Source organism: Falco rusticolus, chromosome 3, assembly GCF_015220075.1.
Source record: "Falco rusticolus isolate bFalRus1 chromosome 3, bFalRus1.pri, whole genome shotgun sequence".
Lineage (NCBI taxonomy): Eukaryota > Metazoa > Chordata > Aves > Falconiformes > Falconidae > Falco > Falco rusticolus.
In genome coordinates this window covers 95674475-95690414 of record NC_051189.1, presented here as the reverse complement: position 1 = coordinate 95690414, position 15940 = coordinate 95674475, and the positions used below count along the sequence as shown (strand labels likewise).

The following is a 15940-nucleotide window of genomic DNA, read 5'->3' as shown; positions in this document are numbered from 1 at the left end:
GGGCTCATTTCAAGTCTCTCACAACCACACCACGTGCTGATACTCCCACACTGTTGGTTTTTTTTTTTTTTTTTTGGGGGGGGGTGAGGCGGAGAACAACTCAGCATCAGGTTTTTCCTCAAAGAAAACACAAACAGCTGAACCCCACAGGGACTCGGACAAACTATAGTCTGGATGAAAACCCACCCTTAATTCTGCCAAAACTTCACTGATTAAGAATATGCAGATCTAAAGATTTTACCAGGTACTTGCAGAGAATATTCCTGCTGGGTATTCCTTCCTCCATTGCCTTCAAGTGAGTGTGCACAGTGTGTAAGGTTAAAAGTGTTTCTTTTCCCCTCCAAGTGCAGAAGACTAATAGAAGAGTTAGAAGTTTAGGACTAAAAGCCCTGTACAGACAACTCTCAGATATAAGGATAGCATATTTTATCTTCCTTTCATATGAGCTTAATGACAGAAAAAGGACAGTCCTTTGGTCCTTCATTCAGCTATTCCCACTGACTGGAGGAACAACTTAATGGAAAACCACAATATATTGTTCAAACACTCCCACAAAAATGGTCTCTCCACCTATCCGAACACATTGTCCGTTGTCTTAGATCAAACATAGCTGTTATTTTTAAATGTGAGGATTAAAAGGCATCCATTAGAAGGAGAGATTAAAAATCTATTAAAAAAAAAATCAGAATCTTAAAAGACTAATTATTTGTGCAAACTTCAAGATCAAACGCTGCTGAAATAAAGTCTTTAACTGCTTTATCAGATAAAACCTGTGTTCAAAGATTGCAAGGGGAGAAGAGACTATTAAGATAATCTAGTCTGACCTCATGACCTTGGGTTTTGGCATTTCGCTGGTACAGAATCTTTTCAGTTGCTTGTACAGCTAAATGGAAAACTGAATAAAACCATCAAGAACACAACAGACTGCACAAACTGGAAAAAAAGCAGACCACATGTTTTCATGTTCATTTAATTTGTGTGTTTGTAGGCAAGGCTCAATACTTCAATGGATAGCACCGAGTCCTCTGCTGATGCAATTAGCGCAGCTCTTGCTGAAGCTCACGGATGTCATTTTCCATCAGAAGAGGATCTAGCCTGAAGAGTTTCCAGCTGCCAGGGAGAAGTAAGTACAAAAGTGCAAATACTTGGAAAGAGTAATTTATAGAAGACCCTGGATAAACTAAATTTCCAGCGTGCCTCCTTTTTTTCTTCTTTTTTTTTTTTTTTTTTGTCTTTCTACTGTTTCTTTTATAACAAGTGCTTAGGGTTGTGTTCACCATGCCAATTTTCAGCAGGACGAGAGGGATACAATTCTTTGTGTGTCTTTTCTAATCTGTTTGAGCTGTCTGATATCTTCATATCTAATACATTCTGGATCTTTGATCTGCGTCGGAGGATGTCTCAAGGAGGAACGATGATTCACGGGAAAACAGGATATGCACAGGGGAGCCAGTTACCCAGTCCAGCAGAATTAATCAGCATTAGGTGTGTGAGCTCTTGCTCTGAAACACTGTAAATAAGAGAGAGTCACAGATGATTATAGGTATGGGAATAAACAAAGAAAGAGAGAAACACAATTTAAACCTCTAAGTGTCAAAAATGGTTTCTGAACCACCCACTTGATTTGTTGGTGGAGCAAAACTTGCCTGGTGTCCGGCTGAAAACATGACCTCTGTTTTGCAAAGCGTCACTGTTTCGACATTGCCTTCTGATCTGGCACCCAGACTGTTTTTGCAAACCAGGGACACACCTAATGCTGGGTAACAGGGCTGAAGTACAGGACGCTGCCTTCCTGTGCCCCACCAAGCCAGCCGCCTGCTTACAGCGCGGTGCTCTCCCTGGCTCGCTCCGTCTTGCAGCCTGGTTTCTCCTTCTGCCTTGTAGCGTGGCCTCTTTCCTGCCTGCAGCTGGCCTAGGCTACCGCACGGGAGCTTGGAGCAGCCTCCCGGGAAAGAGGTGTAACTAATGATGGTGCCCGCTTACCAGGGGAGCTGAGGGGCATCGCCACCCTTGCTGCGTAGTGCCCGGCCGATGAGAGCTGGTGCAGCGAGAGGGCAGTGACTGCGTGGTCCTTGCAGCCCTCGGGCAGAGTGGCAGACGGTGCCACTGCTGCAGTGCCGCTGGCCAAGCATGTCAGTGGACATCACCACCTCCTTTTCCTCACGCTCACGTTTTCAGAATGTAGCCCTTGTGATCGCGCCGGATCAGGGATCTGATCTCCCTGCACGCAGGGGGCCTGAGGCATGGGGAGCCTCACGGAGGCAAAGTTGTTCCTAGATGCTGTGGAGGAGAGCTGGATGCCAGAAGGGCGGCAGCTCAGGCTGGGCAGTGTTAGCAGGAATACAGCTGTAGCAATTAGTTTGGCTTCATGTCAAAATTCCTTCCGATTTGTCAAAAGCTTCTGTCAAAAGGTGGCTTTTAATCTGCGTTTTGACTTGATATGCCTTGGTCATAAGGGATGGAAAGGGGGAAGTCTCAAGACAGTGGCTTTCCACTTAGCCACTCCAGGTCTGGGTAGGTCCTGCGGATGGTGCCCAGCTCCTTTTTCAAAATCTGCACCTGCACGACACCCGGCGCTGAGCGAAGTCCCTACCAGTGTGCCGTGGCCCTGTGCTCCTGGGATGTGGGTGGATGGTGGTGGTGATGCTCCCTCTGTGCTGGTCCCTCACTGCATGTGCATGTCCAACCATCACTCCTGCCTTGCACAGGCTTCCCGGGGAAAGCCCCTTACAACAGCGGGGCTGCTGCTGCTGCTGTGATGGGGACAAGCCCCGTGCAAGGTGAACTCGCTCCCATGGCTGCATCCAGAGCAGTGAGATGAGGGGGTGGGGGAAGATTCTTTAACGCTCAATGTTTTCCTTAGAAAGCTGCAAATAATATCACCTATGGCAAATATTTTGTTTCTCTGAAGGAGGAATCCAACTGTAGAAGTATTTAGGTAGCAAGACCAGAGCACCTTAGACCTGAATTGCCTGCAAACGGAACTTCTGAAGCCCAAAGGGATGTTGTAACCATGTTAACGCAACAAGAAGAGGAAATGCTAAGGGTATTTGACTTTACAAACAGCCTTCAGTTGGCCTGTTTCCAGCACAAATGCCTCATGCATGGTAATGGATTTCAAATACGCTAGAGTACAGCCACAAAACCAAACAAGTCTTAACATTTGACCTTATTGGGGAAAACAAGCCTGCTATTACCAAAGAAAACTAAGCATGCCTTAGCTAATTGACTCATCTTAGGAAAAGTTTTGTTTCCATGACTGAACCGTAGGAATGTAAAGCTTTGCCATCTTTCAGCCAGCATGGTTTCCTTAGATCTCACACGGAATATCTGAAAATCACCAGCCAGCCACCTCCTAATATTTTCAGTAGTCTGACCAGTCTAGAGAGAAGTGGAGGGTCAAACAACACCTGCGACACCTTTACTATAAGGATTTTGGTCTTGGGGGGGTGGGGGGTGTTTGGTTTTTGTTTGGGGTTTGTTTTTTTTTTCTTGATTCGGTGTTTCTAGAACAAAACACAAACATCAATTAATTACATCCTGTTACATCCTTGTTGCTGTTTGCTCATCCACCCATAGATTATCCACATAAAATTACCTAATAATCAATCTAAAGTATTTTAAAGTAGCTTGTTCTTATCCTAAGACAGCAATAGAGTTAGCAATCCAGTGTCTAGACCCAAGACAGTGATGTCATCCTCAAAGATATAAGTCATAAATGGGTTCTGTGTGGTGTAAATCTCTGATATTTTATGTATTGCTAAAAATGGCCGTCTGTAGGTCTAAGACCCCTTACAAGCAAAGGAAAATTCCTTAAGACATGGAAAAACAATTTTACTTACTTTTTTAAAGACATTAATAATTTAACTTTCACAACTAGAGGCTGACCACAACAGTCACCCAAGATGGATGACACCTATTGTTTGTATTATAAGCCACGAAAGGAAGGTAAGGATTCCCTGCTATGAGATGTAACTGGTCTCAGAAGATCTTTCAAAAGCAACAGCAGCAGTGGCCTGTCCGATAAATGAGCTGAAGGCTATCTTGAGCAAGCACTCTTACTTGTAGATTGTTTGGTTTCCCTGGCTTTTGGCAAGTCACTCGTGCAAAAACTGAGCAATTTTTATTTCGTTTTGACAAAACTATCCACATGTTAAACACATGCTTGAAAGGCAGTTTACAGGTTTAAACTAAAGTGTTTATAAAACCTTAGTGAGGATTACCTTGCAAAAAATGAGGACTTCTGGAATAAGCTGTATAGTGACAAATTAATTTCATATTCTGTTTAACATCTCTGTCAGTAAACTCAAGGCGAGATAAATCTCTTCATAAAGAACCCATAGAGAATGTTTAACTAAGCGTAAAGCATGCTGTGTCTTTGTTCTATGGTATAGCTTTGCTTTTGTTGTGGGCCAGACTGCGTTCAGCCGAAGTAGATTGTCTGAGATGAAACACAACGCGATGTGCATTTGAATTTGCTTGTATGCAAAACAGTGCTGTCAGCCTCCCTGGCAGGGGACCGGCTGGTGGGGACCAACTGTGGGCTGCTCTAGCCTCAGCGTGTGATTTATGGCAACCTGAAGCTACAGCAAGTTACCTGAGAGGTGAAAGGAGCAGAAGTATGAACAGCAGCAGTCATTGACGCAGGGCTGGGCATCCCTGCACCTAGGAAATTTGCTTTATTGCAGCTGTGGCCCAGAAGGTGGGAGTTGGGTCCGGGGATGTAATGCTACAGATCAAGAGATCTGAGGCCAGCTGCTGCGCAAGTGGTTGTTTCTGGTTTAGGTCTTCTCCTAGGAAGCGACAGGTGGGTCACGCTGTAGCTTATTAAAGCCCAGACAGGGAATTAATAGAGCCCACATTCCAAAACCAGTACTGTTATACAGACAGCAGCCCTCAAAATGAGATACCCACATCACCAGCAGACATCGCGTATTGCACTGAGAAATCAACTGAGGTCCAAGTCGAAAGAGAAGAGCTACGGGCTACTGGTCAACTCTCTTTGTACTCAGGGCCTTTGGCAGAGAACAGGGAAGCATCTGCACGGGTCTCACAGCCGTGGGCTGTGCCACGTCCTTACTCTAGCTGTATTTGCACCCAGCCTTTAGCTAGCACCTGCTTGCACCCTCTTGATGAGAACAGGTTGTGTGAAGATGCCAGACTGTGCCTGAGTGCACCAAGGAGCAACACTTGCTCTGGCCTTTTAATGTTTAAACAGCTGTGCTGAATGTGCCAGAGAGTGTCTTACAGAGTCGTTAAAAACTGATCCCTGAGTAAACAGCCTTGGTGCTATTTACTCCAATTCAGCTGAGATAATTTACACCATCTGAAGAGCGGACTAATCTTGCACTGGCACATCTCAGAGATGTTTGCTACTGGCTTGAACGGAAGGATCCTTGTGGCAAGGGGAGTACAACTTCCCCCTCACTTATGACTCTGGACAAGAGAATAGATACAACACATTTTAAAATAAAAGAAATTATTTCAGAATGAAAACATGATCACGAACACAGTGGTCACAGGCTTGAGCTGATGCAGGACACACACATATGCCAACATATAGCATAGATGTTGGTTACATGCATGATTGAAACGGACTGCTAGACACCAACGGGAGAGGTATGGAGTTTAACCTTCTTTGAGGTCTGGTCACACTCCTAGTTTGGTTTTATTCCTGTTGCAAAAGCTGTACAGGCAGCTCAAGGAATATCCATGTGGAAACATGCTAGAGGGAAGGGAAACAGTTCAGGACATAAACATCTCTCTTGTAGAAAATTGTGATTTCCTCCCAACTCCATTTGAACAAGGTTGGATATATCTGCAACTACCCACTAGTCTTTTTCTCTGTTATTAGAGATCCTGCTTCAAATACGGATCATCTGCTTTGCCTGGCTAAATGTGATGATTGCTCACCATCGGTCAGTACTCATTCTCTTGGTCCTTTCTCTCTATTGTCCTGCGATTAACTTACCAAGTGACACATCTTAACATTCCTCTTTATGACACATCTGTTGTCTTGTCATTCTTACTCTTCAAGATACCACTTCCATCTCATGGCCTTGATGTCTTCAAAACACCTAGAACAGAAAAGAGACACATGTAGATCGCCTGATTCACAAGGTTGAATTTTCTGTTGAATTAGCAACTCCCTGGAATTAATCCTTCGAATATAAGCACATCACAAATTACTAGTCAAGCAAATATTTAAGACACAGTAAGTCTCTGGAGTTTCTAAATGGTAAGTAAAATCAGGACTTTGGGGCATGTGGAACAGCAATCTCTTACCTACTGCTTCCTTATAAAACTCCGAGAACCAGTAGTAACTTGTGATGGCATTCAAAATTTTGGATATAGTTTTGCTTTGCTGTAAACCTATTTGATCCAGTCATCATTTTTCTATCATGCTGTAGACAAATATGTTCAAATCAACTAGCACAGTTCTAGTTTTACTGGCAAGTGTAAGTGTCCGTTTTAAAGAAGCTAAAACCGATGCAAAGTTTCTTGAGTTCATTAACTACAAACCTTCACCTGATCCTACTCGCAAAACTTGCAGGCTCTCAAAGCACATGTAATGCAGCAATGTTTCATTTTTTAACATTGGCTGGTTCAGGTGATTTCACGTTTGGTATAAATGATAATGATATAAGACACTGACATCACTACATGTTTATAAAAAGAACACACAAATGCACAGTGACGTTTTACACAGTGGTTGCACATAAGACACTCACAAATTTGAAGTCTGACGCTGTGGGGTGCCGAGTACTCTTAACTCTCATTAAGTTCAATGCGAGTTGAGAGTGCTTCGTGGTTCAGGTGCTCGGTGCTCGGGCCCTCAGTGAGGCTCTGCACAGTAAGGAATTATACCAACATTCACGTCTGAGACAAGAGTAATTTCCTCTTTCTAGTAAGTGCGTTTCTAATTGCTGGATCAGTACAATTGGCTGATAATCACAGTAATATAAATGATTTTCTGGTACTGAAGTGCTCTTTCTGAAAGTTAATAAAGCTCACTCAACATCGCCTACAGTTTTACAACATACCGTAATGGAATAATGCAATGAGTACAATGTGAGTATAGTACAAAAGCCAATGCAAAGTTAAAAATGGATCTAGGGTAGTGTTGCTCTTGAATACGAGCAGTACAAGGTATGAATTACTTCTTTGAGCTGGGTACAGGAGCTAATCTGTGAACAAAGCAGCCCAGCTCACATTCAGGTTTACTCCTGATTCTTTTTCAAGATTTGCTTCCCACCCTTTTCTTCCAGTTGTTTTATATGCCCTCATCCTTGTTAATTCCATAAAGGTCATCATGCTTTGAATTTACACCTTCCAGTTTTCTACTGGAATTTGGTTGTTAAAATGGTTTTATAAACTTCTGTAAGGATGTCATACAAGGACACAGCAGAAAAGCAACTCTACTTTAAAATTAGAGCATGAATTCCAGGTCAACTTGAAACTTTAAGGTCTGTGTAGCCCTGTAACATGAGACTTGTCTCCTGCAGTAGTTGAACACTTTAAAAAAATAACTTTACATTGTTTTCACTATGTGCAAACAGAATTTTATTCAATTTCATTGTTTTGGGATCCACCCATATCTCATATGCCCATCATGATGAGTTTTTTGGTATAAGGGCAGATTAAATTATATGTGTAAGACCTCTAGCCCCCCTTTTTTCCCCTGCACGAGTAAGACAAAGCCGTATTTGGGGAGAACGTGGCTTTATCTACTTGTAAGCGATCACCTGAAATGCAGTCTCATAAGAAGTTGATGGTAATCGGTAATGCCAAATCCTCGTTACAGCAGTGGCATTTTCACTAACTGTATGGCGGATTTTGCAATTAAGAACACACAAAAGAATTATTCCTTTCTTGCGTAACAACATTTTAATGTCAATAAAAAGTGGTTTCATAGTTCAAGATTACAAATAAAAAAATATGTCATCTTGACCCTTTTGCTATTTTCCCTCAGGGAAGTCTTCAAACGTTAGTTAGGAAGTGTTAAAAACACGAGGTGGATGGATGCTCACTCTACATAAAGCTGACGGACTCCCTCCCCGCTTTGCCATCGCCGGATGTTTCAAAACGGAAGGTTTTGCTCCAAGAAGCCTGAAAGGCGAACCCTCTCTCTCTCTCTCTCTCTCTCTCTCTCATGGCAGGTGAAACCACGGGGGCGTGCACCACCACCGGGTCCTTTCGAGCTGAACACAGCTGGAAGGGTACTAAAAGGAACGAGTCAAGCGCCTCTCCAACTACCGGGCTGCATCAAGAAGGCACAACATAAGCAATGGTAAAGTCAGTAAACAAAATTTTACTGTAATATTTCATAACACAGATACTGTATTTCTCTTTTAAGTGTAAAGCTACCGTCTTACACAAGAAAGATGGACAGACCCTTTTCCAAGACTAATATGGATACAATAAATATGGAGTTTTACATACTAGATCTGTACACAGAAACTTTGTCCCACAGCCATAAAAATTTACATTTAACAGTGCAACATATAATTTAATCCTTTATTTATCTGACATAGGATGTTTACTTACTAAACACAAGCAACTACCTGGTTTTAATATACATATTTTATATATATATATTTTATATATATATATCTTCAACAATCTATACAGGTTTCTAAACATAAAACTCCAAAAAGGCACAATCGTCTATACAACATGTACAAAAATGGCTGGAGCTGACAAGAAACAACAATTATTGGTCAAGAGTTCATGATTGCACGAAGATTAGTAATGGGTTTGTGTCAGAAAAATGTGCTTTAAGGAAAGGAAGGTTTGCAAAGAAACCTGTAAGTGTTATAAAAAGAACCCCAAAAAAATAAAAACGCAATGAAAAACAAAAACTAGGTCGCTATTACAAGTCTATCCTCATCGTCACTGCTGCCATCGCTAAACTGCACCGTGTTTTGCCGCCGGGGCAAGGCGGCTGGCCTGTGTACCTGTCTGTCCGGGGAGACAGTTCGGTGGACCGGGGACTTGGTTAATGCATCGGGATTCCCCTTGGAGCGGGGCTCCGCCGGGGCAGCCCTCTTCACCTGCAGGGAAGGGACGCTGCGCTTTGGCTTGGCGGGGCTGGCGAGGTCAGTCTTTTCAGGATCCGCCTTCCCTGGACCCCTGGGTCGCTCGTAGTCGGTCAGCGGGGCGGGCTCGGGGTGGCCCGTACCGCCGTACCGCTGGCCACCAGCCGCCGCCTGGGGAGAAGCGGCCCTGCCCGCCTGGCCGGCCTCGGCCGCGGGGAAGCCGGCAGGCGGCGGCTCCGGCTGTGCCTCGCAGGCCTTGGCCTTGCTGCCTGGGGCGGGCGCCTCGGCAGCCCCGTGCCCCTCGGCACCCACGGGGCTGACGGAGGGGATGAGGGTCGGCAGGGCGATGTTCAGTATCTGCAAGCCGGGAATGTGGGCCTGCGGGCTGGGGTTGCCCTGCGGGGCCGCGCCGGCGGTCAAAACCTGGAGACCCACGGCGTTCAGGGTAATTCCCGAAGGGCGCATCTGCGGGGCGATGTTTGTGTTCGCCAGCCCCAAGATGTTCACCGTCTCCATGCCCAGTGGCGGCAGAGTCTGCAAGCCGGGCGTGCCGAGACCCTGGATGCCCGGCACGCTCACCTGCCCTATGGGGATGCACGGCACCACGCTGTTCACCTCGGCGACACCCATGGGGTTGGCAGCGGCACCGGTGGCCGTGCCGCCTGCCTCGCCGAGGGTGCTGGTAGTTCTGTGAATCACGCTAACGGTGGGGATGGTGAGCTGCACTGGTCCCGCCTGGATGGGAACGAAGGTGGAGTAGGTGGCCAGGCCAGCGGGGACCACCTGAATCCCCCCGATTGGTACCGTGCCGTAGGGTGCCTTGGCTTGCCGCTGCGAGTGCAGGGGGAGGTGGCTGAAGAGATGAGTCTGAGGAGCCCTCGGCTCGGTGACGTGCTGCGGGCACCCGGCCAGCTTCTCCTCCGGGCTTTCGGCGTAGGGCGACAGCGCTGCGGTCTGCATGCTGTGGTCCGCCGGCGAGGAGGGCGAGCTGACAGAGGGCGTGCTCTGGGGGAGAAAAACACAGGTGTGTCAATGCGGTGGCCAGCACTATCCTCGAGTGAGACACAAGGTAGCTGGGAGGGCTTCCCACACTCCCCTTTAAGAAAAAACAACAAACTGGTTCACAGTATATACTGCCCAGCTTGAACAATGAATTAATTTCCTTCCTTTCTTTTTCAAACTCCTTCCTCGCCCACTAATTGAATTTTCCTCTCCTAATCACCCTGGCTAATTTCTCTAGAACACTGGCAAACATTGATGAATATCCTTTGTATGTGTTTTTTAAGGAGCGAGAAGGCTTTGGAGAACTGTTTTCTGTGGAAATGGCCTCAGGCAAGAAAGTTAAATAAGCATAAGCTGGCATTTTTGATGCATCAGTTCTTTTCCTGGAGGCATTACAGCCTCCAGCGGGCAGAGGCAGCATCATGGCACATCTGTCTGTAGGTGCTTCTCATGTGGAAGACAGGCGACACGCAGTGACAAGCGACGGGTGACAGCTGCAGCACCCACAGAGACGGCTGGATACTGGAGTGAGAAGTGGGACCCACATCCCACCGCTGCCTCCGCTCACCATGATTTGCTGCACACATCCAGACCGATAATTATATTTATTTGCTCCCTTTTCTTCTCATACAGCCTGTGCTACTGACCAACGCTGGCAACTCCTTTCCTAAACCCTCCTGAAGTAAGAGGTCTTAACTGCAATCGCAGTCTCGCAGTACCTTTTAGTTTTAGACATATTTAGTCTTTACATTAGTATTTAGACATATTAGACAAGTGGTGCAACCTTGTTTAGTTTTTATTGTGCTAAATGGTAATTCTGTGGTTTTGACCAAACTCTCAAGAAATCTCTAGAGCAGGCACAAAACCAAAACACGAACAGAAATGCTTTTGAAAACTGCTGGTAGGAAAGGTATTGCTTAAAGGAGAATATGATTTGCTGACTATGCAGTGCTGACCAGTCCAAATGGGAAGCCAACACCTTCCTCAGAATTAAGTCCTGCCTGACACCTCACAAGAAATCCTGATAACTGGTATGGATGCTTTCAAAAGAACATACAACAGCCTTCCTGAGCTGTCTCGACCCCTTGTCTCGATTGCAAGAAGTGGGATCCGCGACCTTCCTCCGTAGGAACTGACTAGATTAACCATCAGGCACATTGGCTGCTGCTTGTTTTGGTCTGGGAAAGAAGGAGGTAGTCTGGAAAGGAATTACTGCCTTGTATTACAGGCCTTTTTTATGTTAAATATATTAATTTAGATGATTATTAGAGCTATATTAATGAAGACTTGTCGATTTTTAATTGTGTGAATATTTTCTTGAGGCTTCAGTGGTTCTGTTTGATGAGGGAGTAACGTCAGTCAAATGTCCTTCTGGTATCTACTGGCCACAACTGAAACCCCCAATCCAAATATGAAGGTCCTACTCCTTTTGTGGCAAGTATATACAGTGATCAGAGACCACTACATTTTATCCTCTGTCGTACTACACAATTGTTGCAATTTACATTTGCCACATGGATGGACAGTTCTCATAAGCAGGAATGAACCTGTGTCAAACAATGAAATGCGGCAATAATTCTTACTGTTTCTTCTTGTCAACAGTTCACTATCATAAATTTTGTAAAAAATAAATCCAGTAGTAGAGATTTTTTTTCAAAGAAAAACCAAGCCAATAAGTACTTAAACTAGAATGAAAGTTTTACTTACTGTTTATGCTTTTGCAAACTTCCTGCTGCTTATTTTTCTACAACCACATGCATGTCTTATTTGTAAATATTGCATTCATCACAAAGAAGGCAGTAATTACTCCTTTATTTAAACTACATTTTGCATCACATCCTTCTGAGCATTACTCTGGAAAGCTCTAATGCCTTCATGGTCTGCAAGAAGAATTCAAAACTTTCAAGAGGTATCCTTAGGGTCAATCAGGTATGTGACTTGCACCATCCCCGTTACAGTCCATTAAAATATTGCTGAGTTGTAAAAGGCTTAACACCTGCCAGTTCCCCTCTGCGATTTCCTTAGCAGAGCTTTAAAGACCAAAACTACCAAATGCCTCTGCAGCCTTGCACACAGACTGCCCTCACCTTTCTGCACACTGCTCTGAAGAGCCGTGTTCTAGAACAAGGCATGGCCAAACCTGATCCGTTTCCAATTAAAATGTTCTTTGAGCTTGGAGAAAAACTGAGAGCACCGGGAACTCAGGTCTCAGTTCTGTGCTCGTCTGTCCTTTTGTTATTGTGCACGGGCAGCCTCCTGGTTTCCTTGAACATCTGGTGCTCTTTCTACTTCTACTACTAAGCATATTTGGAGCAGAGATAAGGAACTGCAGAATTTTTTAATAGTGGTAAGGCAAAAACTTTTGGGACTAGATTAATTTCCCTTGGGAATTACCAATTATTCTAGTGTCTTATTTCAGACTGAAATGACTTCTGAATTTTAACACTTTCCTCTGAAAACTTTATAACCACCACTGTCTGTTTGTTCTACATACAGATCTGTTGTATCCCTTCTTATTTGTAATACAATCTACCAGCTCCAAACTTCAGCTGAACCACCGTATTACAATTAATCCTTTTAAGGAAAATACAGTCAAAACTAAGAATTTGAAAAGCAGTGCTTCTACAACATCGTTGTTTCTAGAGTTCTATACATCCGTGCTTCAATTACTTTCAACTCTTCTTTAATACTCATCAGCCAAGAATGGAAGGAAAGGCAAACATTTTGCTCTTTGAAAAACCTCCCAAAAGACCTTTAAAAGGAGGATTTGAAATCCCACTCTCTCCCCCCGAGTCAGACACTCCTACCTTTGTGAGAGCTGCAGTTGATATTAAGGAGTGGTCCAAGGCTGGTTCTGGATCAGGGTAATCCACAGACATCTGGCGACCTGGAGATGTCGGACCGACGTCTGCCAGCGTCACACTAGCACTGCGGGGACCTGCTCCCCTCTCCTGGGCTTTATCCTCATGTGCTTCCTGATGGGTGAATTCTGCTGGTGACCTAGAGGTCCTGCTAACTGACTGCACCGTGCTAAGGACGGTCATCTTTGTCAGCAGAGCTTTGGGCAGGCCATCCATAGAGTCCGTGTGAACCCCAGCAAAACAGTCGGGGAGCCTGATGTCTTCATCAGTGCTGGCAGCATCCTGCAGGCCATGTCGAGATGGATGATGCTGGGGGCTGGCTGTCACCGAGGGGGTTGTGGATAGGACTGACTCAGCCTGGCTGTCTTCATCATCATCTTCATTGTCATTTTCATCTTCATCTGCACCATCGGACTCTTCCACATCGTATCCCGACTGGTCATAGCCAAATCTCTGCTTCTCACCTGCAGAAGTGGGAGTTAGAAAGTAATCAGTGAAGGTCCTGGACTGATTGGGAAAGAGACGGGAGGGAGTGATTAGAAACACCAAAAAAACACATGGCACATGCATTTTTCAGTCACATCCCATTGCATCAAAGAAACAGGGAAGGTTTTAATTTTTGTTTCTGTTTTCCAGTGTACATATTTAATTATACAGCTACGTAATTTTTCATCATCTGCTTCCGTGGTTTTTCAATCTTCTGGATTTGGCTGTTTTCTTTTAAGCCATTTATAACCATTTGCTCAAAGTCACCCTTCACTCTCTCGCCTGGGGAGAAGTGAGCAGATTCCTGGTCCATTAAGTTCCCGGTGACGACATACGGAGCTGGTCTGCCAACCTTAGCAGTGGGATATTCTCTAGCTGTTTCTGACTCATAAGTGGGTGTCCTTGTACCTAACATGATTCACTGCTGCAAAGGTTTTTGAAGGATGCAAACAGAAAGACTGGAGGCTGTTAGTCAGGAATCTGTCTCGTTAACAGGCAAAAGAGACCAAAATTAGACCTTACCAGAATTCTTCACTTTGGTAATGTTTTGAAAGGTTTATTAACAAAACACCCAAGATGTCCTAGGAGGCAAGAAAGCTCTCATCCTGTCAAAACTCACCTATGCGCGAAACTTTGCTCATATGAAGAAGCCCTCCTGACTTCAAGTCTTAAAGCCAAACTGCTATCTAGCAGCAAATTTCTCTACAAAATACAGCTCGACACAGCTTTTCACCTTCTTTTATATCATAACTTGGAAAGAAAGAATCCTCTTTAGTACATAGACAGAAAATCCCATCTGCTGTATCTGATTCCAAGCCAGACTGTCTGGGATCATATTTTATAAAAGACAAAATGCTTTGAATGCACTAATATTTTACATTTGATTAAAGGTCTGTCGGCTGAGCTGTCCAAAAAAAATATCAGCATAAAAATCATTTGGCTCTGCAAAAGCAATGATGGCTGGTTAGCTAAAATCTCAGAGACTTTGTTCTAGAGAAAATCTGCACAGGAACTTACCATCAAAATGAACGACTCTGAAAAAAATCAGACCCTTAGAAGAATTTGAAGGTACTACCAATACTTTAAGCTGCTACATTACCAAAACCAAAATAAGCATCTTGTACTCCAGGTATAATAAACGGGTTTAATTGAGCTACCTCTCAGTAAGTTACTCACCATTATAAGCCTTTATGGTTTCAAATGAGCAATGCAATTAGGAACGAGACTAATAGCTTCCTTGAAAAAATCTCTCTGTAATGACTTTGCCCCTCTTTGCCTACACAGTAATTTGTACATTAACTAAATATGGAAACTATAGATTTTCTACATTTACTACAGCAGGCATGAAACTGAAATGTTATTAAAAATACCCCAAATCCTCCAGGTCATTGGAACGATGCTAACAAAAATATTTTTTAGATTTTTCAATAGTCTTCATTTACAATTCTCAACTACAGACAAAGCTGTTCAAAAAAGAAAATGTATTTTAGTGGAAAAATTAATTCAGTAAGGTCCATTCCAAAAATATGGCAAGTAGGATTGTTAAAAATATTATTAACAAAACCACATGGAGTTATTCAACATTTTTTTTGTCTAAACTCCTGTCATTTCTCTTCTTCACACAGTGTTTCTTCATCATTAAGATGAAGCAAAGCAAACACATCTAAAATGTTAGAACCTCCACATATGTTTGATTTCTGAATGAAAATAACCTCCCTTAATGCCGCCGTAACAGATCTTGAAGACATCTCCATGTGGTACAGCTAAAAAGGGTCACACATGCATTTCCTGCAACTCTGAATAATGCATGGGGCATTGCAAAGTCTCGGATTTCAGTCTGGACTCCCCCATAACTTTGGTCTCTTTACCAACATCACATAACTATTCTCTGGGAAATCCTACTGCTTCTTTTCTTTTTTCTTCCTCTCTCCACGTGAATCACATTTTCTGTGAAAGCTGATGTCAATCACGAATGACTGTCTCCACTGGCAGGAGAAACTACCTGAAGTGATTAGACTGACTTGTCACACTTGCAAAGCGAGGAAAACACATGCTCAAACAATGCTCTGATTTATAGTAAGAAACTATTATTTTTCAAATCGACATTTAAAAATGCTACAGGATTTACTAGCAAGTTGCTGCTTATGCAGAAATTTTCTGCAGACATCTCTTTCTGCACACATGTCTGCATTAATCAGCTTTCTAGAATAAAACCATGGAAGGGGAAAGGGGAACTGTGTGTGGGACACAGATTCCTCACATGCAGGACTCTGTGGGATATCATTTCCCTCTATTGTTTCCCTGTTTACCTCCACCCTTTGTGCATTTGCCAGCTTGTGTTTAAGTGTGGTTACCTGGAGCCAGAGCCTGCAGTGTAGGCGAGGTGACAGAGCGAATGTGGTTCCCTTTACTCCCACACGGCTTTGAAGCATCAGATGAGAAAAAACCACCATTCCTGACTTGCCTGCTCTGGCAATACACAAAGGAACACTCTGCTCTGGCTTTTATACCTGCGTGCAAGTTTGCTGAAACAAGAAGTGCCCAAGCTTTCAG

The 15940-nt window shown here is 43.9% G+C and overlaps 1 protein-coding gene across 10 annotated transcripts in view; it reads right to left on the bottom strand.

Annotated features, from left to right (window-relative positions):
* Positions 1-960: 960 nt before the first annotated feature.
* Positions 961-15940, bottom strand: part of HIVEP1 (HIVEP zinc finger 1) — a 130481-nt gene continuing 115501 nt past the window's right edge. For 7 of the 10 annotated variants that reach the window (XM_037379100.1, XM_037379103.1, XM_037379098.1 and 4 more), the window contains 2 exons: positions 12848-13365; positions 8292-10043 (listed from right to left, as the gene is read on the bottom strand). In XM_037379100.1, coding sequence (XP_037234997.1) covers positions 8862-10043; positions 12848-13365 — 1700 coding nt within the window. In that variant the 3' untranslated portion in view covers positions 8292-8861. Of the gene's footprint in view, positions 1511-3910; positions 6078-7874; positions 8261-8291; positions 10044-12847; positions 13366-15940 lie in introns of those variants that run through there. The other 3 variants (XR_005102973.1, XM_037379106.1, XM_037379105.1) reach the window with 3 other exon arrangements.